This window comes from Caloenas nicobarica, chromosome 21, assembly GCF_036013445.1.
Source record: "Caloenas nicobarica isolate bCalNic1 chromosome 21, bCalNic1.hap1, whole genome shotgun sequence".
NCBI classification, from domain to species: Eukaryota; Metazoa; Chordata; class Aves; order Columbiformes; family Columbidae; genus Caloenas; species Caloenas nicobarica.
The window spans coordinates 659945-687048 of NC_088265.1; the positions used below are offsets into that span (position 1 = coordinate 659945).

The 27104-nt window shown below is 56.6% G+C and overlaps 1 protein-coding gene and 1 long non-coding RNA gene across 3 annotated transcripts; one reads left to right on the forward strand and one right to left on the reverse strand.

Annotated features, from left to right (window-relative positions):
* Positions 1-6933: 6933 nt before the first annotated feature.
* Positions 6934-25111, forward strand: LOC135996995 (uncharacterized). 2 transcript variants are annotated; one of them, XR_010607356.1, is made up of 8 exons: positions 6934-7041; positions 9037-9164; positions 17235-17336; positions 17969-18068; positions 19102-19178; positions 19810-19947; positions 20632-20891; positions 24306-25111. It is a non-coding gene; the product is annotated as an uncharacterized LOC135996995 (long non-coding RNA). The 2 variants fall into 2 exon arrangements; XR_010607357.1 differs by lacking the exon at positions 24306-25111 and adding an exon at positions 21287-21349.
* Positions 20624-24864, reverse strand: LOC135996994 (green-sensitive opsin). Its single transcript, XM_065649360.1, has 5 exons — positions 24504-24864; positions 22539-22707; positions 21271-21436; positions 20938-21177; positions 20624-20755 (listed from the first exon to the last, which is right to left on the reverse strand). Exons 1-5 carry the CDS (start codon positions 24862-24864, stop codon positions 20624-20626), a joined length of 1068 nt encoding a protein of 355 aa, XP_065505432.1.
* Positions 25112-27104: the final 1993 nt, after the last annotated feature.

Consider the following 27104-nt stretch of genomic DNA (forward strand, 5'->3'; position numbering starts at 1 on the left):
CGCGCTGCAAACCTCTCCCTCGACGCGAAGCGCGCTCAACGCGCGGGCCGTGGGGACGCGGCCGAGCAGAGCAGCACGTTTCTCTTCGTCACCACCCAGAGATCACAGCACATCAGTTTTGCAACAACTTTAATAAATCGATTCAATTTGGTGAGCCAAAAAAAAAAAAAAAAAAAGAGAGATTAAAAAGTTAAAGGAGGAAATAACATGGGATGCTGCCAGCGATTGTGGCGGATGGTAAATCTCCTCTTTATTACTCCTTTATTATTTCCAGAATCTGAAGTTTAAATAATTAAGCAGACTAAATGGTGGATGAATATTATTTTCAAGTTTTATTTATTGATTCTCAAAGGACAGATGTGCACAGAGGAAGCTGATTTCTCCAGTGGTGTAAATCGGCGTGGAATCATTAACGTGAACGGCATTTAAAGGAGATTTACACCAGTTGAGCAGGCAGTCTCTTCATTTTGGGTGGAAAATATGGAATACTACATAGATTCTAATAATTTTTTGTTCTGCCTTCTGTGCAATTCATTTATTTTCCAATTTAAAAGCACATCAGGTTTTTTTTTTGTTTGGTTGGGGTTTTTTTTGTTGTTTTTTAAATTTAAATACAGCATGTTCATTCTTTTATAAACACAGATGAAATCCCAGCTGCCGGGAGCAGACCCCTGTGCGCCACGCCGAGTGCCAGGCTTTGGAGGCACCAGGTCGCATTTGGGGTGAGCATCTCGTGGTGTCTCCTCTGTTGGGAACCGCAGCTCCAGGCTCAGGTCGCCGGGATCCGTCGCACGCCCGGGGGGGCTCACCTGCTGCAGATCTCGGGCGCTGGGATGTTTTTGGCAGAAGGAGGTGGAGACAGCGGCTGCACAGCAGGAGCTACAGAGGCCTGGGCAAAGCAGAGGCATGTGAGCTGGTATTAACAGCGGGGCCGATTAAGGAGACCAGGAAGTAAGTCAGTCTGACACCTGTAAGTAAATTAACCCAGAGGAAATATGATGGTACATGAAATTCCCACTACGCAGGGAGTGGCGAGTTTCGTCGTGCAAAGTCTCGGCGTCACGAGCAGGAGTTTCTCGTGCACGAGAGACCTGGAATACAAACGCCGGGAGCGCGCGGCCGGGTGTGCGGCTCCGGCTGTTATAGCTTCATTCTGCACTGATGAGCCTGGATGGGGCAGTGGGAAGTGATTTTGTTTCAGCAAGACAGGGAGCGTCTCGGGAGTCGGGAGCTTGGCTTGGGTCCCTTCTCATCTATTACCAGCCTGGAAATGAAAAATCTGGCGGTGATTTGTAGCAGTTGCAGTGGAGCAGAAAAGCTGTTGACACCTCCGATCCATCGCTGTTGTTTTTTTTGCTGTGCTTCCTGATAGGGCTGTGTTGGTGTTTAACCCCACAGGCGGCTGAACACCACGCAGCCCTTCACTCACCCGCCAGTGGGATGGGGAGAGAATTGGGGAAAAAAAGGTGAAACTCATGGGTTGAGATAAAGACAGTTTAATTAGGGGGACAGTCGCCACGTGTCTTTTTTAGAAGAGGTTTGTGCGTCTGAGAGGAGTTGTGCATGGGACTGAGTTTTGCTCCCACAGTTGCAGCCGGGGTGAGATTTGGTCCTTCAGAATGTCACTTGGTAACAGCAAATAATGACAAACACTTATTGTTATTCTCCCTTTTTTTCCTCTGTGGGAGTAGAGGGTATTGCTAAGTGACCGAATACTCCTTTGACCCTTGAAAATGCAAGAGTCATGTTTAATTCATGTCTTTTATTTATAGGTTTGGGCTCCTCCGGTTCCTGTCCCGCGCTGTGCGGCTGCGGAGCAGGGAGGGCGTTCGGCCAGAGCCCCCCTCGAGGAACGGCCTCGGGACCGCGGTACCAGCTCCCTGCACGCCCGTGGGGGCTTGCGAGACAATAAATACGGCAAGTTTTCCTGGGCCGTGTGACCAAGGCACCCAAGCAGAACCAGGGACGTTGTCCTTGCTCCCAGCACAGCACCGGTTAAAGCACCGGAATGCAGATTGCTGTGGGCAAAGCATCACAGCAAGGAAATGGAGAAGCAGCAAAGGGAGGGAACGGCAGCCTGGAGGAAGATAAAGGGTTTAGAGAGGATGGCTGTGAAGAAAGCGATTAGAGGAAATTAAACATAGGCTGGAGATGGAGGCTGGGGAAGAAATCTGGCCGTGCTGGTGCGAGGGCACATTGCAGAGGAGGAATTGCTCTCATGGCTGGACTGTGCAGCGTGGGGACCGGAGGGCGGCAGCACGCGGAGCAGGAGGCGTCAGAGGCCAGCCAGGAACTCCGGCACCGGGACCGGTCTGGGCTGAAAGCAGCAGCACAAAAGCAGGGGCTGGAGGAGGCAGGAAGATGTTGGTTCCTGACGTACACACTTGATGGACACGAAGGAGCTTTTGGTAGAGCTCTTCTGCCTCTGATTTTTCAGCCTGGCGATTGGATGTCCCTCTTCCCTGGGACAAACCTCTTGCAAGGGACAGACAACCTGAGGCGTCTTTAGTTGCCTTGAACTTGGCAGGTTCTTCAGCAGGGAAGCGCTGTGGGAGATGGACAAGCGGTACCCGCTGGGCTGGGATTCACCGCCAGCCTTGTCTGCCGAGGATGCTGCGGGAGGGGGAAGCACCGCGTGGGGTCTGACCCCCGTTCTCCTCTCCCACTGCCCCTTTTCTTCTTAAAAAATAGGGAAGAATTAAATCCCATCAGTGGCTTTTAAAAGCCAACTGAAAATGTCCTTTATTAAATTACCACCCTATTGATCTAGCAGTCATCCGAAAGGGGATTGATTGAGGACTTAAACAGACGCGCAGCCGGGCCAGACGTTCAATTAATGTGCATAAACGGGCAGTGGAGAAGCAATTTTCGGAGTAAGTCAAGCAAAAGATCAATCCTGTTTTGCCTTCCGTGCCAAAGTTGCTTCTGTATTTATTTTTATGTTATTTCATGTTTTTTTTCCCCTGTCCCTCTTAGGATAAGCACATCGTTGAGAGGCAGCGCTGAGCCCAGCTCGCTGCTCCCGCTGGGCCTGCGCGGGGACACGTTTGCAGAGGGGTCGGGAAACCCACCTGCCCTCCAAGGACTCACACCCGAGGCTGTTTTAGCAACGTAAATCCCAGGTTCTCCATTGAACTCCCCCAGGGCAGGCAGTCTGCAGAACGCTGAGGATTCAAGTGTCTTTTTTTTTTTTTTTTCTCTCGACTTAGCAACAATCCCGGCAAGAAATTCTGGTGTTCCAGGGCCATCAGTTGAGGGTTTGGGGGTCCCGACCCATCTCCTCTCAGCCTGAGGTGCCCAGGGCAGTGGTGGAGCAGACACGGCGCTGGTGGCTCCTTTCCCCTCTCTCGTCTCCACCGTACAGTCACTTTTGAGGAGGATACATTACTGAATGGGTGAAATCTTCTGTGAAGAGTCATAAAAATGTATCTTCAATTAGAATGTGCTGGGCCTTTTTCCAGCACCTGAATGGGAGCTGCTCCTGCGGCAGATAGAGACCTCTCATCTCCTTTGCTTTTTCTTTCTTTTTTTTTTTTTCTTTCTTTTTTTTCCCCTCCTTTTTTCTCCCCAGGATGGCTGTTTCTGCCCTGCTCAGGAATAGCGGTGCAGGAATAGATCCGCCCAGCAGCGGGCAGGAGCCGAGCCAGCAGCGGGGAGCGCATGGTCTCTTTAAACCAAGAACCGCCCAGCAGCGAAAAAGACTTTTTTGTGTTTGTTTTTTAATTTTTTATAGCTCTTCTTTCTGGATTTCTGGAGCCAGTGTTTGATTTTAGTGTGTTACTTTGTCCCTGCTGGTACAGGCTCTAATTCAATGTGATTCTGTGTTAATAAAAGAATATTCCTTCTTTTTCTCTTTCTTTCTCACGTTCCTTTTTCCTGTGTCCTTACAGATGCTGGGTGGCTTTCTCCCCAAAGGACGATCCCTGCAGCGTTCCCACCGCTCCAGGACAGAGACGCTGAGCACTTTGCTTTGTGCTCTGCACCCCCAGAGCCACTGCTGGGGACAAACCCTGTGCCGGGGTGTCCTGGGGCCGCTCCTGCCCCGGGGAGCAGCCGAAGCGCTTCCCTTCCCGAGGACAAACCCCCCAATGCTTCTGGAGCAGCAGCACAGCCCCTTCCTGACGGTAAATTTGGGGGGCAGGGGGAAAGAAGTGATTTATAGGTATAGTTGGGATTTTATTTGCATTTTAAATCACACTCTCTGCTAAACTAATGGACCCCCTATTTATAGATGACTCCAACATAAAGTGACTGCTAATTACTACAATTAATATAGCGTTAAAGGCTTGCCAGCCAACTCCACTGCAACTTGTATCGCCTACTCATTTTCAATTAAGGCACATTGACAAGTAAAATACGCAGTTATTAAGAGCAGAGCCCTGTTGTGTAATTACATTTTTCTAAGGTCATTAATCTCCTGCAATATTCAGTTTTGCACCCGATGGCCGGAGTGGGGGCAGTTTTGAGGGACAGCCCATCGGGGGACAGTGGTAGCATTTAGGGAAAGTAAAAGAAGGGGAGATACTCTTTTTTTGCGTTGTGCCCCGGGCTGCGGGTGCACATCCTTGGGTGACCCACGGGGCCGTCGTGGCTGCGGGTACACATCCTTGGGTGACCCACGGGGCCGCCGTGGCTGCGGGTGCACATCCTTGGGTGACCCACGGGGCCGCCGTGGCTGCGGGTGCACATCCTTGGGTGACCCACGGGGCCGCCGTGGCTGCGGGTGCACATCCTTGGGTGACCCACGGGGCCGTCGTGGCTGCGGCAGCGGGTGCCGCGGCCCGGCCCTGTGTGTTCGGTCTGTGCGGGAGCTCAGCCCCAGCAGCAGCTGCGCTTTTTGGTGGTTTGTGCAACTTTGGCCGAGTGTCGGTAAAGACGCTACCAGCCGTGGAGGGGGCAACCGCTCTGTGAGGCAAAAGGAGAAAAAAATAAAGAAAAGTCAGTATAAAAAGAGGCTTAACTGCAAACAAACAAGCAAACAGGTGGAGCAGCGAAGGAGCATCAGCTCCTCGATGCCGCCAGCAGCGGCTGGTGAAATCATGCGCAAAACATCGCAGCGTTCGGGCACGCGCGGCGACGAGGTGTAGTGCTGCGATTATAATAAAGACAGACATGGGCCTTTCACACCTCGGAGCTGATGCTTTGACTGGGTGCCCGGAGCCGGGGCTGGTGGCCGCCGTGTGCTGCGGGTCCGACCCAGCTCCCCCAGCCCTGGGGTGGCGAGAGCCGTGGTTTACGGGTGGGTTTTGGTTTTGTTGGAGCTGAAGCTGCTTCTCTGAGCCACGTCTCCTGCCTTGGTCCGTGGTTTTGTCTCTGACTGCTCTGGGGTTCTGCGTCTCCTCTGGCTCCCTGGGCACTTTCTGAGCCAGGACTATTTGCCACGGCAGCTGCTCAGCTGTGTCTAGTCCGGGATTACAGCGGATTCCCGTAACTCCGGGGTGTAAGCGCCCAGCACGGCCCCTAGCGCGGAACAGCAGTAAATCTCCGGGTCCTTGTTTGCCTCTGGCTTTATTGGCAGCACGGAAGAGCAGCCGGGGCCGCGTGCGAGGAATGAGGGTGTCGGAGCCGCGGGGCTCGGGCGCCTTTCCGGCCTCTGCCCCCGGTGACCAGCGCCGGCTGCGTGCCTTTGCTGTTTAGATCCTTGTGAAAGGTGAACGCAGCGGGTGTCTGTAGGGCTGGCGCTGCGGGACAGGGCCACTGTAGCAGCTGTGGGTCAGGTTTACTCAGATTTATGGCTCTTTTGAGGAAGTTTCCAGGAAGAGATGCCTTTTGCCCACTAAATTACCAACACGTCTCTTCTCTCCCCAGGGCTCAGCTCCGTGGCTTGACGGACGCGAAAGCGTTCCAGCGTCGGGGACTGAGAGAGACAAACGAGCGATTTGCCAGAAAATTATCCTTTGAGATTCCTCCTCTCTCCAGTCAGTTTAATTGGGTGAGCTCAGGGTGGCTTTAGTTACTCTGCTCAACACGCAGCTTCACCCTCTCCTCTCTTTTTTGTCTCCAGCCTCTCTCCTTACCCCTCCTCCTTCCCGGCACCATTTATCTTCCTCTCCTACAGCGTCTCCCCTTCTTGTTTTTTCCCCAGTATCTCTTGGAAATGGCGACAATCTGAAAGCTGAGATGCTGTTGGAGTCCTCACCGCTGACATGTTCTTTAAGGCTTCGGTGCGTCCCAGAGGGTGATGGACTGTGCGGGGCTGCCCCGGGTTCGCCCGTGGCAGCGAGCGGTGGAGCGGCTGTTGTTGGTTCTGAGCCGTTTGGTGACGGTGGTGACGTCCGGCAGGATGGGGACTGTGTTTGCACCTGAGCCGCCGTGCTGGCCATGTGGCTGGCGTCCCCCAGATGTGTCCCAGCGTGGGCTGAGGCTGCAGCAAAGCTCATTGCGGGGCGGTTTGTAGTGTGCTTCAGATCTGTGTCTGAATTTTATGTGGTGTTTGGAAATGAGAACGAATAAGCAAGTCTGCTCCCTGGCCAGCAAACAGCAGATTTGTGGCTCACTCGTGGTCCCCAAGTACCCAGCACGAGCATCCCCGCAGCACTGTGATGAATAAGGGATAATTTAAAATGGCAGCTGAAGTCCAAATTCTGTTTATAATAAATACATAAACCAGTTAAAAATAAATTGATTGGCCAAGGATATCCTCTTAACACTCTTTAGACTCTAACATCTGTTTGCAATAAATAATTCAGCCAGTAGATATTAACGAGGAGGCCAGGCACGGCGGGAGGGGGCTGCGCAGGAGCCCCGCGGGGACGCATGGCGGACACAGCCCGGGTGGGAGTTGCACACGTGTGTTTTCTGGCATATCCCTGTCCCGCTGCGGGATCCCGGGGAGGAGGGGGTTCCCAGTCCCCCCGCCCTGGCTGCGGGCAGCAGAACTGGCTGTCACAGCCTGGTAATTGTTGGGTTTCTCCTTTTTTAATCAGCGCTAGCAGCTGCTGTGCCCAATGCGCGAGGGGCCACTCCTGGCGCTCGTCCTGAGCCCAGCGCCGTGTCCCCACGCAGCCGGAGGAGCCAGCTGGAGTCGGACCAAGGCTGAGAGTGAGTAATGCACTGGGGAGATGGGGGGCACCAGCAGCTCCAGGTGAGGGGACCAGGATGAGGGACAGACCCACTGGGACCCAGCGCTCCAGTCCCCGCTGCTCCATCCTCCAGTCCCCGCTGCTCCATCCTCTGCCAAAACAACTCCTGGAGCTCCTGAGGCCACAACGAGGTGCTTCTCCTATTAATCACCCCCTCCTGTCGGTGTCTGCCCAGGAATTAAACCCATTTGTCACTGCTGCCTGTTCCCAGCCGCCCCGCTCCTGTGTGCTGGTCTCGCAGGGCGGCTGCTTGCAGCAGCCCCATGGCCTGTCTGTCCCCATGTCCTCAGGCACCACACGCCTTATCCTGTCTCTGTCTGCTTAGAAACGTCCCAAGGCGCACACAGAGTGATTCCTTCTGGTCTCCACCTCCACAGCCCCATCCCAAGCTGGGACCCCCCGCACCGGCCGTGGTCAGGCAGCCCCTGAGCCCGGCACTCGCTGATGCTCCAGGGCTGAGTGAGGCTGAGACCACCCATCTGCTCTCCCAAAACCCACCAGCAGATGCCAACGAGCCTCTTACATCCTCCCTTTCCCAAGGCTGAAGTGACAATTCCCCTGAGTCGCTCTGCAGCCGAGCCGGAGCCCCCCAAGCCAGGAGCATCGCTGGCAAGTGCCAGGTCCCTTCCTCCTGCATCCCCGTGCTCTGCCACCTCGCCACGCTGGCTCAGACGCCACTTGCAGCACAGCCCCTGGGAACAGTCCCCTGGCAGCCAGCGAGAGCTGCTCGTTAATTAGCTTCCGCTACTCCCGAGCATCCCCTGCAATAACACACAGCTCCTGCCTTTTAACTACCTACAAGTAATCACTCAGGCTCCAATAAAAAGGGAAGGAACAAGCCCCTGGTTGCGTTGTTTGCAATAATTTTCCTGGCTGTTAACCTGCTCCCATGCTCTTAATTTTTCTCTGCGAAGCCCCGGATGCAATGGGGAAGGACGGGAGCCAAGCGCGGCTCCGATCCCGCTGCTGACTTGCTGCCAGCACGTTCTGCGGGTCCTATTCCTCCCAGCCCGTTCCATGTGCTGGTTTTAAGGGCATGGAGGATGCAGCCACGTGGGTCTGCTCAAGGGAGACTTCTCACTTATGTCAGGCTACAAATTCCAATGGAAAAGAATGGAAAATGTGAATGACTGTGATTGGGGTTTTTGTGCTAGTCCTAGAAATCCCGTATCGGCCTCAGAAAGGCAGACGCTGCCCCTAAACATCTTGTAGTGCAAGGAAAACATCCTTCAGTCCTGTCTGAGCTGTCAGCCTTGCAGGATGTTCCCAAGGAGCTGCTGTTTTCTTCTCTTGTTGCCTGTAAATCCCCGACACACTTAATGCCTGTCTCCTGATCGGGAGCCTAACGCTGGAGCCCCGAATAAACCTGCTGAAACTCTCTGGCTTAGCATGCCGAGTGTAATGTTCTTAGCCAGCCTCATCGCAGCAAATCTCCATATTTCTCAGGGATAAACACTCACCTCTTCTCCCTCTGTCTTCTACTTTATGACTGATTTTCCACCGCGGGCACGTTGTCGGGCTGTAATTGCTGGCGGGATGCTGAGGCCACTAGAAGAGTCTTTGTTTTGCCGTACCCCTCTCTCACACACCCCGCATGGTTTGCAAACAGCCCTGTCTTTGATGGGAGAGGGTTTTGCAAAGCCAGAAGCTGGGAAGGCCCCGGGCACCTTTCGGCTGGGCTGGTCCCAGCGGCGGTGGGGACAGGAGGTGCCGGCCAGGCTGGCAGCGAGTGCCGGCTGCCGACGGCTGCACCGCGGGCACGGCGGTGCTGGGAGGGGATCCCGGTGTCACCGCAGCGGGAGCAGCGATCGGTGGTGCCAAGGGCCGTTCTGGGCGCTGCAGCTCCTCTGCGGGTCTCTCCCAGGGTCTGGGGTCACTTCTGCCAGCTCAGGCAGGGGCTGCTCAGTTTTACACTGATTCACATGCATTCCTGGTGCTGCCTTTTGAATTTCAGGTGCAAACGGAGCGGAATCCCCACCCTGCCCACACCACTGCATTGCCCGGAGCTGCTGCTGGTGCAGAAAACCAAACAGGACTCGACAGCCACGCACGGCAGAGAGGCTGCATCGGAGCAGGGCCCAGGTAAGCGAGCTCAGGGCCACCCGGTCTCAAACACGCAAGAAGTTGTGCTGTAAGAGGAGGGGTGTCGGGGCAGGGTGTGCTCACAGCTCCGCAGCCCCGTCTCGGTGCAGAGCGTGGGTGGAGAAGGGGAAAAAAGAGACGGTGGGAGACATGGGGGAGCTGATGGGGGGAGGAGAGACAGGCAGGGATTGTTCCTAAAGCACTGAGTGGGGGGGAAATGAGGATGTAGATCATCAGAATTGGCGAGGGACAGGCCATAAAGCAAAAATAAAAAGGTATTATAATTTATGATGCACAGTAAAAATATCCTGGGAACTGGGTTATGAAGAAGAATTCATTCTCTCGCCAACTCTGCGTATCCTTAAAGATGATAAATGACATAATGATTCTTCCTTATATCTGAGAGCTGGAAAATTCACTCCACCTTGGAGCGCTGTCCGTGTCCCCTCTGTGTCTGTCCTGCTCCCCAAAGCCAAGGGCTGCTGAGCCGCGCTGCCCCCGCGGGAGGGCACCCCAGGCCCGGCTGGGGCACGGCTCCGGGGCGCAGTGCGCGTGTGCCACAGGGCTGTGGCCAGGACTTCTGCCACCACTTCTGGGGGGCTGTTTGTCCCCCCGTCCCCAGATGCAGATCCTCCTGCCCGTCTGGGTGGCTGCTGGTGTCCTTTGCATGGTGCGGACAGTGTCCCAGTGTCTCCAGATGCCACAGCAGAGCTGAGCAGAGGAGCCCCCGCACCCCCGTCCCGTGCAGGGTGCACGTTTGGGGCAGGTGGGAGAAATTCCCTCTATCACCCAGAGCTGTGTGGCCTTTGGGCCCAGCCCAGGCAGGTGAGGACCAGGGCCAGGAGCTGGGCTGGCCCGGCCTCTACCCACCTGAACGCCGCGGAGCAAGGTGTAAATGTGGATTAGTTGTTCACAAGGTGGATTTAAAGACTTAGGAGAGGAGAATTGAAGCCAAAACTTTCTTTAAAGCGGCACAAGCAGCCTTGGCATCTCTTCCCTCCGCTCCGCCCAAAGCCAGCCCGCTGGGTTGCTGCTTTGATAAGAGCCCTTGATGCCTCCGTGCCTCCAGGCACCGAATAAAAGGTTTAATTACCCACTGCCAGGCCCGGCAGTGCTGCTGACAGCGGGGAGGCGCCTCTGCCCACACCACGGGAAGGAAAAGCTTCCTGCAGAGGAGCTGATCCCATTTCATCTGCAGAAGCGTCTGCTGCTCCTGCTCCGGGCGGTGGGCACAGCCCCGCTCGCCTGGTGCGGCCCCGGGGCGCTGGGTCCCTCTGTTCCCGGGCTGCTGGGTCCCTCTGTTCCCAGGGCGCTGGGTCCCTCTGTTCCCAGGGCGCTGGGTCCCTCTGTTCCCGGGGCGCTGGGTCCCTCTGTTCCCAGGCTGCTGGGTCCCTCTGTTCCCGGGGCGCTGGGTCCCTCTGTTCCCGGGGCGCTGGGTCCCTCTGTTCCCGGGGCGCTGGGTCCCTCTGTTCCCGGGGCGCTGGGTCCCTCTGTTCCCAGGCTGCTGGGTCCCTCTGTTCCCGGGGCGCTGGGTCCCTCTGTTCCCAGGCTGCTGGGTCCCTCTGTTCCCGGGGCGCTGGGTCCCTCTGTTCCCGGGGCGCTGGGTCCCTCTGCTTGCTCGCTTCTAGAGAAGCATCGTGAGCTGGGAACCAGTGCTGAAGTGGAGGGTGGGGACCAGTCCCATTGGTAATGGCTGAAGAGGGAGTGAGTAATAAACAGGGATGGTGGATATTTGGCAAGATAAATGGTGCACAGAAAATATGCTGCTTGCAAACTTTGTGGGGATAAAAATGATTTGAAGAGACACCGTCAAGATAAAAATCATATCTGTTCAAGAACAACTCCTCACAAGTGTTATTAATAGTACCCAAGATTGTTACGCTGGGAAGGACTTTAAAATATTGCGTTTGCTTTTTGCTGTCAGCGCTGCCTGGTTTAGTTTCTGGTGCGTGCTTGGCCGAGGAGCGCGGTGACCCCGGGCAGGTTGGCGGCAGGTGCGGAGCGTGGGTGAGGCGGCCGGGCCACACCAGCCCCGCTTCCCCTCAATTCAGCTCCTCGGCATCCCCGGGGATGCGGGTTTGGGGTGCAGCTGCGTTTCTCCACCCTGTGCTCCAGCCGTGAGCGTGCCCTGCATCCTGAGCTGCCCTTGCGTGGCGGCGCTGAGGGCTGGGCAGCAGCAGCGGGCGCTTCGCTGTGTCCATCCTGATGTTGGTGCTCTGGACTCTTGCACAGAGCGCCCCCCGTACCCCGTAACAGCAGCCAGGAGGGGGGGACGTCAGTGAGAGCCTCCAGCTGCTGCTTTCCCTGCACCCTGGGGAAGCTGCGCGTTGCGGGGATGAAAGGCTCCTCCAGCATCACAGGCCTCCTCCCGGGGTGTTTAATTACTGGCTGTGATCCACTTGCCTCCTCAGCTTCTCTTTGCCAACACCAAGTTGGGTCCCCCGTCCCACTCGTCAGCTCCATCGCTGCGGTTCCCGCTGCCGCGCGGGGACGCGGACACGGGGAGGGATGTGCTGAGGTCGAGCTTTGCTCAGCACGCTGCTCGCTCCTTCTGCCCCTTCCCAAACCCCCCAGTGTCCCCATCTGTCCCCTCTCAGCTGCTTAACCCTCTGCAGAGCTTGTCCCCGGCCAGCCCCAGCCTCTCCACCCGGACACCCCTCGGTCCTCTCTGTGCGCCCGGGCACAGATTGCACCTTTCCTCTCCTGCGGCGCTGTGCATCTTGGAGAACTGCGGTCGGGTCTCCCTCTGTCCCCTTTAAACCCCCCCAGCCCCCCGTCCTCGCTGCCGCTCTCTCTGGGCTCCTTCCCAGCACTTGACATCTTTCAGCCTGGTGAAGATTCATTTTTGCTGCCTGGGCTGCCAGTGCTCCGGGAAAAGGGGGATCGCTGCTGTATTTTAAGCCGACTGGTTTGAAAGCTGTGAAAGCAGAACTGAGAATTTAATGGCACATTAAATATACGGCTGATTGTTAGGTCCAGTTTTGATTTCAAAGCAAATATGGGCTTGGGAATTAAGGATGAAGATGAGTTTCACTACAAGGTAAATAAAAATTAACTGATGGCCATATAAATATACCTGTGTATTAAAAGCGGGCATGTGTTTTTTGAAATACACTCGGTTAGACAAGTGAGAGTTTGGGGTTATTTTTATTAAAAGCTTCATAAACATGGCAAAATTTCGAGGACTTACAAACAATAAAAATACCCCCAGCTCCAATATCTACCTCTGGATGTTTATGACTGTTTAGTGCTCCTTGCACAAAATAAAAGCACCGCCACAAATTAAGCCAGTTGCTTGTGCTGCCTCTTGTCCCCGGTCTCTGCAGGTGACTAAACCCTGCCCAGGAGCGAGGAGGCATCAAGGGGACAGCGGGATGTCCCTGGGGACGGCCCTGGGCTCGCTGCGGGATGGAGAGGTGGCCCAAGCTGGGAAATGGAGTGGAACGGAGTAATTGCAGGAATTAATTAGTCAGGGCTGTCCCTTGGATGCAAGTCCCTGGGTGTGGGTGCAATTAAGCGTCATCTCTGATGATGCTCTCGCAGGGTCTGTTTACACTTGAGGGTGCTGGAGCGGGACAGGCGCTTCCCAGCCAACCCCGTGCTGGGGCATTCGTGCTGCTGCGGCACAAATGTGAAATAATGAAGGTTGGCTAAACCAGCTTTTTACCAGCTGAATTTGTACTTTGTGTATGCGGCACGTCTGGAAAGCTGCTGCTGGTTTGGGTACTGAGCGGGAGCTGAGGACGATGAATCCCAGCTCGGGGCTCGCGGGGTCTTGCCCAGCCGAGACTCAGCTCAGTCCGGAAAAACACCCCTAAAGTGAGGAGGAGGGAGAGAGGAAGAGAAAACGAGAAAGAAAAGCTCCTGCTTCAGGGAACAGTTGCCTCTGATTGTTACCAAACTTCTTGCAAGCATGAAACAACAAAGAAGTGAAACGTGGAGATAATTAAGGACATAATTGTAAACACACAACTGCTTAATTAAGCTTTTCCTTTTTAAACCTGACAGAATCTGCTTACAAGGTGTGAGCGCGAGGGGAGGCTGCCCATATGCTGGGCCATCTGCACCGCGGGCGGGGGAGGCGAGAGCGCAGCCCGGGAGGAGGAGGATGCTCCGGATGGGGAAAAGAGCATCACGGCCCCGAATCGGCCGCGGTCCCACGCGTGTCCCCGCCGGGGTGGCACTGACGGGTCCCCATCTCCCTTTAGCTGCTGAAAAGCACGGAGCCACCCCAGCTTTGAGCTCCTCTCCCTCTTTTCCTCCTTTGTGGGATGTGGGGGATGAGGACAAACAGACAGCAAAGATTAATAAGCGGAAGAAAAAGGGAGGGGGACACCTGGCCCAGGCTCCTTCATTCTGAGATTCAAATTAAAGTCATAATGCTGTTAGGAACACGATTCTGAGTTTATGAACATGTTATTTGTATTGATTTATCCCCGCAGCCCTCAAGACTTCTGAAAAATAATTACGTGAAAGGGCAAGGGCGGGATCCTGGGAACATGTGTCTTCAGCAGCAGCGAGCGGTAGGAGATGACAAGCCTGGCAGCTCCACTGGTGTCCCGGAAAGCCATGGAGAGCCAGCGGGGTCAGCGGGGCGGGGGGTGAGAAGGGGCTGAGCCCAGCTGGGGCCATTTGGGGATGAGCAGCCACAGCCGGCGCTCTGCCCTTGATAAGGGCTGGATGGGCCACGGGCAGGATTTGCAGGGAGAGGAGCTGCTGAAGCCGCATGGGAAGCCTGGGACTGGTGGATGCTCCTCTGGGCTTTGGTGGAGCCTGCATAGGATGTGGGCAGGATACCCCAGCGGTGGGGTTTGGCACTTGTCCCTTCTGCTGAGCCCAAGCGCTTCCCACCGTTAGCACTGGAGTTGAGCGGTTTGGTGCAAGCTGAGCTTGGCTCCAGCAGCTGCTTTAATTTGGTGCTGCGCTCGGTGCCGTCCCTGCCAGCAGGGCTGTCGGCAGAGCCATCGCTCATCTGCCCGGGTTAGCCGCGTCCCACGCGCTCCTGCTCTTATCTCGCCGTTTATTGCTGTAAATTATTGAAGTCGGAAAGGCTGACTCAGCAACGGAGGCTGGGGGAAATTTTTATGCATCTATCAAAGTGATGAGTCCCGCTCCCGTCTGCGTTTATCGCTGGCTGTGTCACCTTGCGGTGGGCTCACGTCTGGGCTGACGCTGCTGGTGGCTGCTGCACGAGTGACTTGTGCTGCTCTGGGGCTGCTCAAAGTGGGGCGAAACTTGATGTATGGCTTGAGTTTTGGGGGTGCTCTGAGAGCTCAGGCCTTAGCGAGTCAGCGCTGGGGCTGCCTAGTGGTTCAAGGAATACGGTTGTCTTCAGCCAGCCGCGAAAAATCCCTCGTTGTCTTGGGGAAATGTGGCTTGTCCCCAGTGCCGCGGCACCTGTCCTGTGCAGGGCTGGTCCCGGCACCCCCCCGTGTGTCCCCATCGGGGACGTGTCCCCCGCCGGGGATGCCGTGGCCAGGGGTCCCAGGGAAGGGAAAGTTGTGTTTGTGTATTTGTTCCACTTTAATTTATTGAAGCGCCGTGGAGGCCTGCTAATGAAGTGTTGAAGATGGATTGTGGCCGGGTTGTGTTACATGGGGCTCACAGGATAGTTAATTACCTTGGGAAGCTTGAATGCAATGAATACTTCATAAAGCAAAAGCCAACAGTGAATTATTCATTATCCATTTATCAGGGGCAGCTGTGATAAACCCTCTGGGGCAGGGACTGGGTGGAGGTTCCCCTCCCCAGCCATGGGGAGAGATGGACCCGCTCATCTCCCCATGGCTGTGGGACCACCAGGGCAGGGACCCCACTGGGCTCCTCGGAGGAGCAATTTGGGGGATCTGTTCCCTAAAGCTTTGCTTGGTTTGCTCGGTTGTGCACTGAGAGGCAGCAGGCACCTGAAAAATTCAGCAAAGGGCTGGGGAGGGGGATTGGAGACAGCGAGGGAGCAGGGGGTCATCTCCCGGCAGGGGGAGAGCAGGACGCGTTGTCTGCAGCGAAACGCCGCGTGTTCCCCAAAAGGACACACACTGGCCCCCCACAAACTCGGATCCAGGTGGCAGCCTGGCTGGGGGCAGGATGCTGCAGGGACGGGGAGGGCAGGCAGGCTCGGAGCCCAGCGCCGGGCACGGGGGCGTTTATAGACACCTGCCCGGCTAATTGGCTTGACACGTTCTACCCAGGGAGGAATTAAGATCCATTCTGACCTCTGATTTGTGCTTAAGGAGCGAAACCCGGGGAAAAGGAGCTGTGGTGGAAACCTCAGACCACGGGTAACGCGAAGGGCTGGACGGGCTGTAAATCCCGCAGGGCTGGATGGTGCCTGGGCAGGGACCGGGCTGTCGCATCCCAGCTGCCACAAGAAATGGGATTTGCTGCCATCTACCTCTGCCACGCTCCATGGGCTGCCCGTGGGGCTTGGGGCTGCTCCTGGAGTCCCAAACCGGCCCGATCTGAGACTGAAACGGGGCTGGGAGTCTCGCGGGCGGCGCTGAGGGTTCTGCTCTCATCGCTGCGCTGCCCTGCCCGTGGCTCTCGCTGCCCTCCCTGCTCCGCATTCGATCATTCTTTTGGCACAGGCAGGGCAGCCTGCGCTGCACATCTGGCAGGGCACATCTGGGTGGGATACTCCCCCGAAGCTCTGGTTAATCCCGCTCCTCGCCGTGTCTCACCCCGCTGGATGGCGGTGCGGCAGCAGGGGGATGTCCTGGTCCTTTCCCTCCTGCGGCATCGGCTCTGCTGCTGCACCTTAGCGCTTCCGCAGCACTAATCCAGCAGCAGTGCCCAGCCCGGGCCTCCCTCCCTTTCTGTGCTCAATTTGTAGTTCTGTGTTATCCCCCGAAATCTGTGCTCCTGCTGATGTTCTCCGGACCTTAAAGAATATTTAACCACCTGTTAAATTATTTATCCCTCTGAGGTTTCATGCACTCAGGGCAACTTGCAGGCCTCCTGGAGAATTAACTAGAGCCATAAATCAAAGAGACATTTGAGAAATTTCCCGTTGCTCGTGCTGATGGTGGCCTGGCCCCTGAAATGCCACTTGCAGGTTGGGAGCCGGGCGCTGCCACTTGCTGCTATTACTTGTTTAGGAGCTTGTTAAATTTAGAAGTTAAATAGACTCCAGGAAATGGATGAGACACACCGAGTGCTGGCTGCGTAGAAAATTGGGTGGCTGCCACCCCCGGTACTCCTTGTTAAGGTGGGTGTTTTTCAGGTTTTGCTAAGCCTGGCCATCGATCCAGCTGCGGGCTGGAGGCCCCACGAGCAGGGGCAGCGATGCTGCTGGGGGGGCAGAGGGGACGGTGACACTGCAGCAGCTGCACGTGCACAAAGCACAGGGGACGTGCCTGGTCCCCCCAGGGGCTCTTGGGGGTCCTGGGCATGTGAAAGGCTGATGGCTTTTACCTGTTGCCTCGCACAGGACATTTTTGGATGCGTGCTGCAGCAGCAGCCCTGCTCAGGCGTGCGTGCAAAAGCTGTTTGGGGCAGGGGACAAATCCTGGCGCTCTGACGTCCCTTTGCAGCATCATATGGAGTGAAATGTGTTTCGGAGTCGCCTCGGGCAGGGCCTCTCGGTGCACAGGCTGTTCAGGGCGCTGCGGGGTGCGGCGGTGCCCGCGGAGCGGGGCTGATGCCAGGTGACACCCGGGGGGCCGTGCTGTAAGGACATTCCCATCTTTCTGAAATCACACAGATTGCCCCGCACCCCAAGGGCTGCAGCTCGCTTCTTCATGCGGCTTCTGTGTTTTTCCTCCTGTTTTCTGTGCTTTACGCTGCCCGAATGATACTGATTGCGTTGCGGGTGAGTCGGGGGCGTCTCTCCCATCCCGCTCCGTGCCCAGCAGAGGGGACGTGGTGGCACCTGGGACAAACGCAGCTGCACCCACAGCTGCTGCCGTGCAGTCCGACAAGCCCTGACCCCACCTTCCCTAATAAACCAATTAATTTGGGTGCCTGAGTGACGATGCAAAGCTGCAGACAGACCCCAGAGGGGGCTTTTCCCCTCCTGTGCTGCCCCAGCCTTTGCAGCCTGCCTGGCTCCATCCTGCTCTTTATCCCCCACAGAAATGAGAACTTTATCGCCTCAGCCTGGCAGGCAGCAAGCCACTGAGTGAGTGAGAAGGAGCCTGCAGCAGCCAGCCGGAGACAGCCGGGGAAAAGCGCTAGGTAATAGAGGTATTTATTAAAGGAGGGAGGAAATTTATATGCTATTCCTGCTTCTCCAGCTCTCAGTCATTGCCAAAGGGAGAGGAGGAGTGGGCAGCTTGCGCAGGAAATAGCCAGAGGTCTGTTTTCTGCCCATTTGTCAGTCTGATGAACAAGAAAAATACAGGCGGTGTTGATGAAGGAGAAATGGAGAGTCTGGCAGAGGCTGATGTGTCTCTCCATGGCTGCGCACAGCGAGCAGCCCCAGGGGCATGGGCAGCCCCCCGACCCCCCAGGCTGGGGCCGGTGCCAGCGCGGGGCTGGGGGGACCCACGGCTGGCGCGTTGGTGGCAGGAGCTGGGAATGGGGACACGGGGAGAAGAGGGGATGGATGTGTGGGGAAGAGATGGGAGAGGGGGCTGTGGGGAGGAGCAAAGGAGCTTCGGGAGGGGGGCAGGCTGGGGAAGAGCCCTGGCAGGGGCGCGGGTGCTCTCGCTGTCCGCAGCCACCACCGCAATCCGTGCGTGTCCCCTTTGCCAGGCCCCCCCGCCCGGTGGTTTATCTGAAGTACTTGGCATCTCCCGGAGAAGAGCACTAGGGAGTAAATACCCAGCAAGCATTAAGTGCTAATAATTCCCTACTTTTATTTGCAGTTATCCACCTACATGAAAGAGGCTGGGTTTTTGCTGACACTTTCTTGCTGGGGATTGAATGCTGCCTGAATCATCCATCCAGGGCCATTTGTTCATAAAAGTAAGGAATTGCTCTTTGAATCCTTTTATTGCTGCTAACGTGACACAGGCAGCGGTGATGGATTCGGAGAGCCTGTGCTCGGGCTGGGGGCGTCTGTGCTGGGGAGCAGCACAAATGTGGCTGCTCGTGCCCCCTCCTGGGGGTGCAAACACCGCTGGTGGTCTCTGGGCTCAGCCCCATGGAGAGGCGGCTGCTGGCGCCGTGCAATGTGCCCCCGGCACTGGGAAGTCTTGGCCTCTCCAAGCTGTGACCCCACCGGCTTCCCCTGGGCCCGTGTTTTGGGGCAGGGTCTGTGTCTGTGCGCGCCGGGGACTCGAGCAGCCACCGCGGGACAAGGACCAGGGAACGGCCCCTCGCTCAGCTCATCCTGGTCCCCGCGGATGTCTCCAAATTAGGCGTGTTATTAACTACAAGCTGCTTTTCCCCCAACTGCCGCTTGTGCAGACGATAACTGATTTAAAATGAATTGAGCCCATTACTGCAGTTTTCCTAAACAGCTGATGGCAACACTTGGGTACGGAGGAGTGATCCCAGCTGCAGCGGAGAGGAGAGTCAGACACTGAAATGCCCTTTGGGCCCGAATTTCCAGCTGTCTCTGTTTCCTGGCTGCTTTCCTCGACTGCGTGTGAACGCAGGGGGAGCAGCCGGGGCTGCTGAGCAACTTGAGGCCAAGGATGCTGGGGAAAGTGACGGCACCAGCTCTGGGTGCAGCTCCCTGCTGCGAATGAGGGATGCGGGAACGGGACAGGTGTGGGCTGTCCCAGGGCTCCCAAAGCGCAGCTCCTGCCCCCGGTTAGGTAATCAAATGGTTATTTCTTAGCCATGCCAAGCTGGCCTCCTATGCCCATGAGAGTCATCAAATTTTAAAGAACAAATAATTGTCATTGGATGTCTCCTCCTTGTAATATGAGGAACTTGAGTGAAAAGGAACCATAATGAAGATGGATTAAAGCTTAACTGTGTGAAAATGACTTAAGGAATCTCAAAATCAGGGTCACGTTTGTCTGGTTTTTATTCTGTATCTCCATCCCAGGTATGAGCCTCGGCTTCCCAGCAGTTTTGGGTGCTTTGGACCAAAAAGAGGAGGAAGAATACCTGGGAAGGGAGCAGGTGCGTGCTGAGTGGGGCGGAGGGCAGGAGCCCCGGCAGTGAACGTGCTCGGGATCGCTCTCCAGCCGCCCAGGAACAAATTCCCTGATGCAGGGAACGGTTTTTCCCTGACTCTGCCAATTCCTTAACGACGCTGACTCAAAGGGTCCCGTGGGGAGGGGAACTTGAACTCTGCAAAAAGCTCTCTGCTGAAGCTTTATTTAAGGCTACGTGGGGAATGCTTAAATATTAAAGGCCGAAAAAATATTGTCTGGTGCAGGCTGGGCAGCGATGGCCGCAGTACAGGTGGTGGCTCCGGCTGCCCTGTGCCCCGTCTGTGTCTGGTTTTGCCTCTAAACCCCTTTGGAGCCCCAGCTCACGGCGCTGTCACCTCCTGGGGCGGGTCTGACGCCTGGGTCCTTTCCCGTGGGTTTCCCGATGGCTCCGGGCCGGGGTCTCGAACAGCAGCAACTGCATTTCCTCAGCTGGACCCCAGCATCTTGTCAACACAGCCCGAGAGAAAGGACAAGGACTGAGCATCTGTGTTTTTCTCTGTGCTGCTTCTGTTTATTTCTTAATTTTTAATCCCTACTTCTTGACTGTAGAAGTCCTTGTGCTGACATGAGATTATTTATTTATAAAATATGTACAGGAAAGCGCTCGGGTACCGGTCCCACCCCCCAAGGTTGATGCAAAGGTCTGGCCGGCAGCAGCGGAGGTGAAGGAGTTTCTGTGCCTCGGAGCAGGGAGGAGGAGAAAGGAAAGAGCTGAGAGAGATAAAGACTTCAAAGTACGTGAGCAAATATTTACAGGTTCCAAGACAAAAAAATACATCTACAGTGTTGTCTTGGGGATACAGGGAGCTGGGCTGGAAGCGCAGCCCGCGCACGGCTCCATTTGTTACACGGTTTATAAGGACTGTACGGGTAGCGGATTCCGCGGCTGTGCCGGCAGTGGGGGTGCAGCCCTGGCTTGTGCTGCTGGGGCTTCTGCAACGGTGCTTTGCTGGAACCAGGAGAGTGAGTTGTCGCAAATGAGGGCCGAGTGTTTGTGCAGCGCTGCCGTGGGTGCTGGGGAGGGGATGGCGGCAAGGAGCACGTTCTGGGGAGCAGAATATTAGAGGTGGGTGTTTCCCCCTGGCCACTGCTGTTGAACACGCTGTGAACAGAGCAGGGGGTTTGCTGACCCAGGGACAGTCCCCAAAAGCTCTGGGAGCTGGGGAAGGGACCTGGGCTCCCTGCGAGGGGCTGTGTTGGGGTGGAGGGGCTGCGTTTGCACCAGCCCGTGAGCGTGCCCGGGGCTGGGGGATGAGGGGGGCGGGGACGTCGCCGCAGTGGGTGCTCTGCAAGGTGCAGGGAGGGTGTTGGTGCACAAGGAGGGGCTGCGGGAAGTGAGACTGGGGGTGTCTGGGTGTCTGTCTCGGTCCCCGAGCATGCTGGGTCGCCCCAGTTCAAACTGTCCATGGTCTATGCAGGTGATACTTGGCTGGAGGAGACGGAGGAGACCTCGGTTTTGCTCTGGGATACGGTAGAGGAGACATCTTCATCCCCAAAGGGGTTCTTGCCGCAGCAGATTGTGGTGATCATGCAGTTGCGGAACTGAAGAGGGAGGAAAACGGAGAACGATGGCACCGGGGGCCAGCGGGGACGTGCTGCGGTGCTGAGAGCCCCCGACAGCCCCCGAGCTGGCCGTGGTCACTTGCGGGGACGAGCAAGGTGCCTGCGGTGACTCTGGGTAAGCCAAGGTGAAGGGTCACTATGCATGGCATGGGGCATCTCACCTGCTTGTTCATGAGGACGTAGATGATGGGGTTGTAGAGGGAGGAGCTCTTGGAGAAGAAGGCAGGCACGGCCATGAGCGTGGCGGTGAAGTCTGCGCCCTTGTTGGTGAAGATCCAGAACGCCACCACGGCGTAGGGCGTCCAGGCCAGCATGAACCCCAGCACCATGAGGATCACCATCCGCGTCACCTCCTTCTCGGCCTTCTGGGTTGTGGCCGACTCCTGCTGCTGGGCGGCTGCCTGCGGGCGGGGGGCGGTGAGGGGCACCCCAGGTCACCTTCCCCTCCCGCCCGAGCCACCCACTCCGTCCCCTTCGTCCCCTCCCAGCGTTACCTCTCGGACTTTGCAGATGAGGCGCCCGTAGGAGAAGAAAATGATCACGACTGGGATGATGAAGTGGATGATGAACATGTAGAGGACGTAGGACTCGTTGTGGTAGTCGGGGTTGTGGGTGTAGTAGTCGGGGCCGCAGGAGCACTGCATCCCCTCGGGCATGTATCTGCCAGGGACAAAGGTCGGGGTCTGCACCAGGGCCCTCCCTGGGCCAACGCGAGGGGCTCAGCCCAGGGGCCGAATTCCGGGAGGCCGGGGATGCTGAAGGAGTGGCGGGTGTGTTCTGGGTGAGCCCTCTGTGCCCTGCGGACCCGGCTGTGCGGGCTCTGCAGCATGTGGGTCCTTCGGGGCTGGGATGAGCTGTGCAGACGTGTTGCACTCGGGCACGTAGCGTTGGTTTGTTGTGACACTCGCTCCCTCCCATGGGGAACGGGCTATTTATTTCCTTCCTACCTGGCTGAGCACTTGCCTGCCGGGAGCCACCTGCTCTCCGTGTGCGGGTGGAGGGACACGGAGCGGGGACGAGAGCCGCCCGCTCGGTGGGTCCAAGCTCTTGAGGGCTTTGTCCGTGCTGGTGCACGGGGTGCAGGGATGCACAGCCCGGTCTGGGGACCCTGGCTCGGAGGGATGCAGCTCAGCTCTGCTCAGAAGCCAAGGACTGGCTGCCTGGGCAGGGATCCCCGTTCAGGGCTGGGGAGGGACCATCCGGCTGTGCCTCATGGCAGGTGGGTGGTAAAGGGGCTTTGCTGCCCCAAAGCCACCTCCTGCACGTGCCCAAAGGGCTGGTAGGGGCTTGCTATGGCCCCATAGCTCTGCTGTGGGGTGTCGGGAGGGGCTGGAGCTGCAGCGATGCTCCCAGGAGCTCCCGACAGCAATGCTGGGCTGGCAGTACATCGGCAGGGCTGGGTTTGTGTCCCCAGAGCAGCCTTGCCTGCTGGCCTGGTTGTGCAAACGCTCTTTACGGTCTGCAGAAATGGGCTCTCACAGCATGGGTGAGATGAGCCGTGCCTGTGAACCCCTTTCTCTGCAGAACGTAAAGGGAACATGAAAGGCTGTTGCAGCAGGAGGTGCTGAGCCTGTGGCTGCCTTGGGTCAGGGGACACCAAGCCGTGGTGGGACTGACAGCTGAGGTCCCGTCTCTGTTCTGACTCCCCTGTGGCCTCTGACCTGCAGCCCAGGCAGTGTCAGGTCTGAGCCCCAAACACATCTCTTGTCCCCTGGGGTGTTTGCTCAGCAGCCGGGGCTGCACTGAGCATCCTTGCACCCACCTGGACCAGCCGAAGAGGGGGGGAGCGGCGCAGGAAAAGGCCATTATCCAGGTGAAAGCGATGCCCATCATGGCGTGGGATGCAGAGAAGCGGAAGTTTCCCATGGGTTTGCAGACAACGATGTAGCGCTCGATGGCCAAGACGACCAGGGACCACAGAGCAACTTGACCTGCAGGAGGGAGAGAAAAAGAGAGTGTACGGTGGAGGTAGGAGCTGCTCTGGGCTTGATCTTCCATTCGTGGTCGCAGCAAAGAGCAGAGGGGACTGAGGGGCTGGGGATCAGCAAGGGATAACCAGCATGCTAGTGAATAACTGAGAATTTCCCAGCTGTAACGAGCAGCTCTGGGAGCCCAGGGGAGCGTCTGTGCTGCAGCGGGATGCTGGCGACGGAGGAGGGGATCGTGACGGATTTTTAATAATTTAAAAATCAAGGGGGTGAATTCCACCTGGGTGTGAGGAAGCACAATTTCTGGCAAAGATGCCAGATGTGCCCAAACCTGTTGATGCCTTTAAATGTGTATTTCATGAGTCTCCCGCCGGTGCCGGATCAGGGGGATGTGTGTGTGGGAGGCTGTGTGGGTGGGCATGCCTGCACATGTATTTATAAGGGATAATTAAACTTCAGGGGATTGGGAGTGTTTAGTCGGTGCTGTAAGCCTGCTAATGCCCCTAGCTGGGATAATCTGCTGATAACTACACCCTGCGCTGGGATTCGCGGGAGACCTGCTGCTCGCACAGCGACTGCTTCCCATCAAACTTTCCTCCCTGTGAGCAGCAGCCGCCTTGTTCTTTACCAGACACAAACCTTGGAGGGGCCAGTAACGCTGCCTGCAAGCCCGCAGCTCGCTGGATCAGAAATGGTGCAGACTCGTATGATCTTCTGGCACCAATAGCAATTCCTCAGTCCTTGGCTTAGATCAGGACATTTAGCTTTGCTTTTGTCTGGCAGGACATCCATCCTTTTTTAAATTTTATTTTCAGATCAGCATCATTGCGGGAAATTGCCCCATTTAGGGGGGAAAAAAAACCTGAAGTCCTTGCCGTGGTTATGGATCTCTGCAGCAAGGATGAGCGGGTGTCAGATCCATCACGAGGTGTCGTGTGGGCCCGGCTGGCTGCGTGGGCACCGGGTGCAAAATGAATTTTCCTGTTTTGCACGGGGGCTTTCTGCAGGGCGAAGCGTTAGCGGTTTTCGTGTCCCTGAGAAATGAAGTAAGAAGCTCCCAAGGGCACCCAGATCGGGTGCAACTGGGACAAGAGCCTCTGCAGCGCCCGGGCCTGGTGTCCCTAGTTCTGCGCAAACCTGAACCCGCCTTCCCGTCCGCGCTGCTGCTCTTCTCCTGGGGTTCGGAGCTGCCGCCTCTTCCTTTTGGCTCCAGATGAGTGTGGCCCCTCTCCTTGCCTCCCCTCCCCATGCCCGTACCCCTGTGCGGGGTGTCTCTCCCAAGGGATGTCTGTACCCCCTGAACCCTCCCCAACCCTCCACCTTGTCCCAAAAAGGGAAGCGTTTTGGGGAAGATGCTTGACGTGGCTTCAAGGACATGTGCTCATCCCCAGCGGGTCTCCACCAGCCGTGCCCCCTCGGTGCGACACCCCCAAGCGCACGCTGGGCAGTGCGAGCAGATACCCCCGGGTTCGATCCTGCCAACGAGGATCCCTTCCCAGGCCCCTTCGTGTCCCCTTGCAGCTGCCCGGCTTGTTGTGAGATGGTGCTTCTCAGCATCAAGATCAAACCTGCGTTAATCTCTCTTTTCATCCCCATTGCAGGGAAGCAGCACTTTGCATGGCGAGCTCTGCCCCACGCAACGCGCTGCGACACCGCAGCGGCACGCGAGACGGCTTTCTGGAGAAGGAAGCTGCGCGCATCGCCACCATCCCCACAGTGCGACGACGGGATGGAATTGGGCTCCTAAAGCCCTGGAGAAGCACGATCACCCCTGCCAAGCTCCCGCCCCACGGCCTTACCTCCCAGCGTGGCGAAGAAGCCCTCGATGGCGCAGCCGACGGGCCCAAAGACGAAGTAGCCGTTCCAGGCGGTGTAGAAGGTGACGGTGAAGCCAAAACAGGCCATGAAGAGGTCGGCCACCGCCAAGTTGACCAAGATGTAGTTGAGCGGCTGCCGGAGCTTCTTGTGTTTGAAGGTGACCAGGAGGGTGAGGAGGTTGATGGGCAAACCGGTGGAGATGAGGAAGAAGATGTAGCAACACACGACGCGGTATTTCCAGGGCTCGGCCAGGTAATACTGGGGGTACTCAAAGGGGCTTCGCACCACCCCTGTCTTGTTGGACATAGGCACGTAAAAATTGATACCTTCCGTCCCATTCATCCTGCCAATGTTATGGCAGTTGCTTTGCTTTTAAGGGTGTTTTTTTAAAGCAAATGCTCTGACTTTTCTTAGGAATTTTCCTCCAACCCCAATCCAAAAAAAAAAAAGTCCCACCCCCCCCCAATGTGGAAAAATACCCAGCAAAAGGATCCTCCCCCCTCAAAAAAATGACGGAATAAGTAAGAAGAGCAGTGAATCGCGGGGGGACGGGAGGTGGTAGCTGGCCCTGCTCCGTGCCCAGGGCGGCGATGCCAGGGGAGGTTTTATACCCTGGGGCCTCGTCGAGGGAGCGCGGGGGGAGGCTGGATTAGGGGCTCGGCTAACTTCGAGTGACAAGGGCAACGGGATTGAGAGGGGCTGATGGTCTAAGCACCCTCTAAGCAGCCAGTTGGCCCCAAAACCTGCATTAAAGCGTATTAATTGCCATTAAGTGTTTAATATTGTTTAAGGGGTTGGGGGAGGAAGGGGCAGGGAGCGGGGGCCCTTTGGAAGAGGGGCAGAGGCAGGAGGAGCGGGGCTGGGTTGGCGAGCGGCTGCTTTGGGTGATTGATGGGGAAATGGCCTGTGCTTGGGTCCGTGGTGGGTCACAGCCTTTGGGTGTCCCTGGGTGGCCGAAGGGCTCCCAGGGAGGGTGTGGGGACTGGGGACAGCCCAGCTCTGCCCCACTGACCTTGGGGAGGGCACTGGGGGAGATTGGACCCAGCTCTGTGGGTCTGTGCCATGGGCTTGGCTCTGGCTGCTCTGTGCTCGGCTGCCTGGTTCAGTGGGTGCTGCCTGGTTCAGTGGGTGCTGCCTGGTTCAGTGGGTGCTGCCTGCTCAGGTGGGTGCTGCCTGGTGTGGACACGTCTCCATCACTGAGCAAAACCCAGCTCTGCTGCCATGGCCAAGGACCAGCTGGCAGCCCCACTGGTAGAGCAGGCAGGATGGGAAGAAGCTTCTCCTGGTCTCTCACCAGTCAGTTTGGGATGTGGGATCCCCATTCCAGCACACACAAGACTGTGAAACCCTTCTCAGCAGGGTCAGTGTCAGCTTGGAGCATCAATGCTCCATCCCAAGCTCTTTCCTCATTTTTTCCTTCTGGGTCATGGGTGCTCCTTGTCCAGGAGACCTGCCTAAGGCGCCTTAGCGAAGCTCTTCCACTAATCTCTGACGTGGTGGAGTTAACGGCCCTGATCTGTTAATGCTGTAAGCTGTGAGCCTCTTTCCCACCGCCGCCCTCTGCCAAGACAAGGTGGATGGAAAAAGTCAATGCTGTCTTGTGGATGGATGAATGAATAAATGAAAGAATGAATGAGGTCTGGGAGCTGAGGGTAGGGGCGGAAGGCTGAGGGCGTGGGTGGGATGAGCGGTGTCCTCATCGCTGCCCCGCTGAGCTGTCTGCACGGGTCCAAGAGGAGCAGAACTGGGACGTGCTGAGAGTAAGTGGGTCACACAAGCCTCAGGTGTCCTGGGACGAGAAATCCCCACCGGATGGCTGTGGCTCTCAGACGTGTCTCGCTGCACGTTCTGTGAAACCGCCGCTCATTGAATTCCCAGTCCAGGTCTTTTCTCATCTGAACACAAACTCTTACTCGAGAGGAAGAGTTCTTGTTGAAGACCCATGGCCTTCTCACAAAGCTTTCCCTGAGGCATTTCGTGCCTCTCCTGACTGTAGTCAGGCTTCTGGATGTACGCAAGATAGACACATTTCTGCAGAATTTGTTGAACATTAAAGGAGAAGCCAGAAAAGCTAATACACACAAACAGACAGGTACAGACGTGCATCTCAGTGCCAGCGTCCCTCCCAACTTCCATGGCAGAAAGCAACTCCTTTCAGCTAAAAGATTTTGCTATGATGGTCCAACTCCAGAAGACTCGGACTGTGCTGTCAGTGCCAGCAGCAGCTGAAAGCTCTGGTGCTTTTCCCAGGTTTTGTAGATGAACACGGTTATCTCATGGGAAAGTCAATTTTCATCTCCCAGAAAGTAATTTTCACCTCCCATCCCTGGGAGACTTTCCACCACATCTTTGTGGTGTCCTGTCTTCTCCTAGAGCCGTACAAATGAAGCAGAGCTGTGGGCAGAGGGGGTGAAATGAGTCTGGTTTGGGTGCTGGGGGAGCAGGTCAGCAGCATTTTGTGCACGGAGGTTTTTCCTTGATCGTGGCCCCTCTCCGCTCACTCTTTCAGCTGAGGTGTGGTGCAGATGGGGCTTCAATTGTGGTACCCAGAAACCATCCAGAGAGCTGCCCACATCCCAACC

Bases quoted from the DNA above. Each gene is read 5' to 3' on its own strand.
- LOC135996994 (XM_065649360.1), bottom strand. From the start codon at position 24,864: ATGAATGGGACGGAAGGTATCAATTTTTACGTGCCTATGTCCAACAAG. The intron at 21,437-22,538 runs GTGGGTGCAAGG...TGTCCCTGGCAG, and splicing joins CCCCTCTTCGGCTGGTCCAG to ATACATGCCCGAGGGGATGC. The intron at 20,756-20,937 runs GTGAGATGCCCC...CTCCCTCTTCAG, and splicing joins ACGTCCTCATGAACAAGCAG to TTCCGCAACTGCATGATCAC.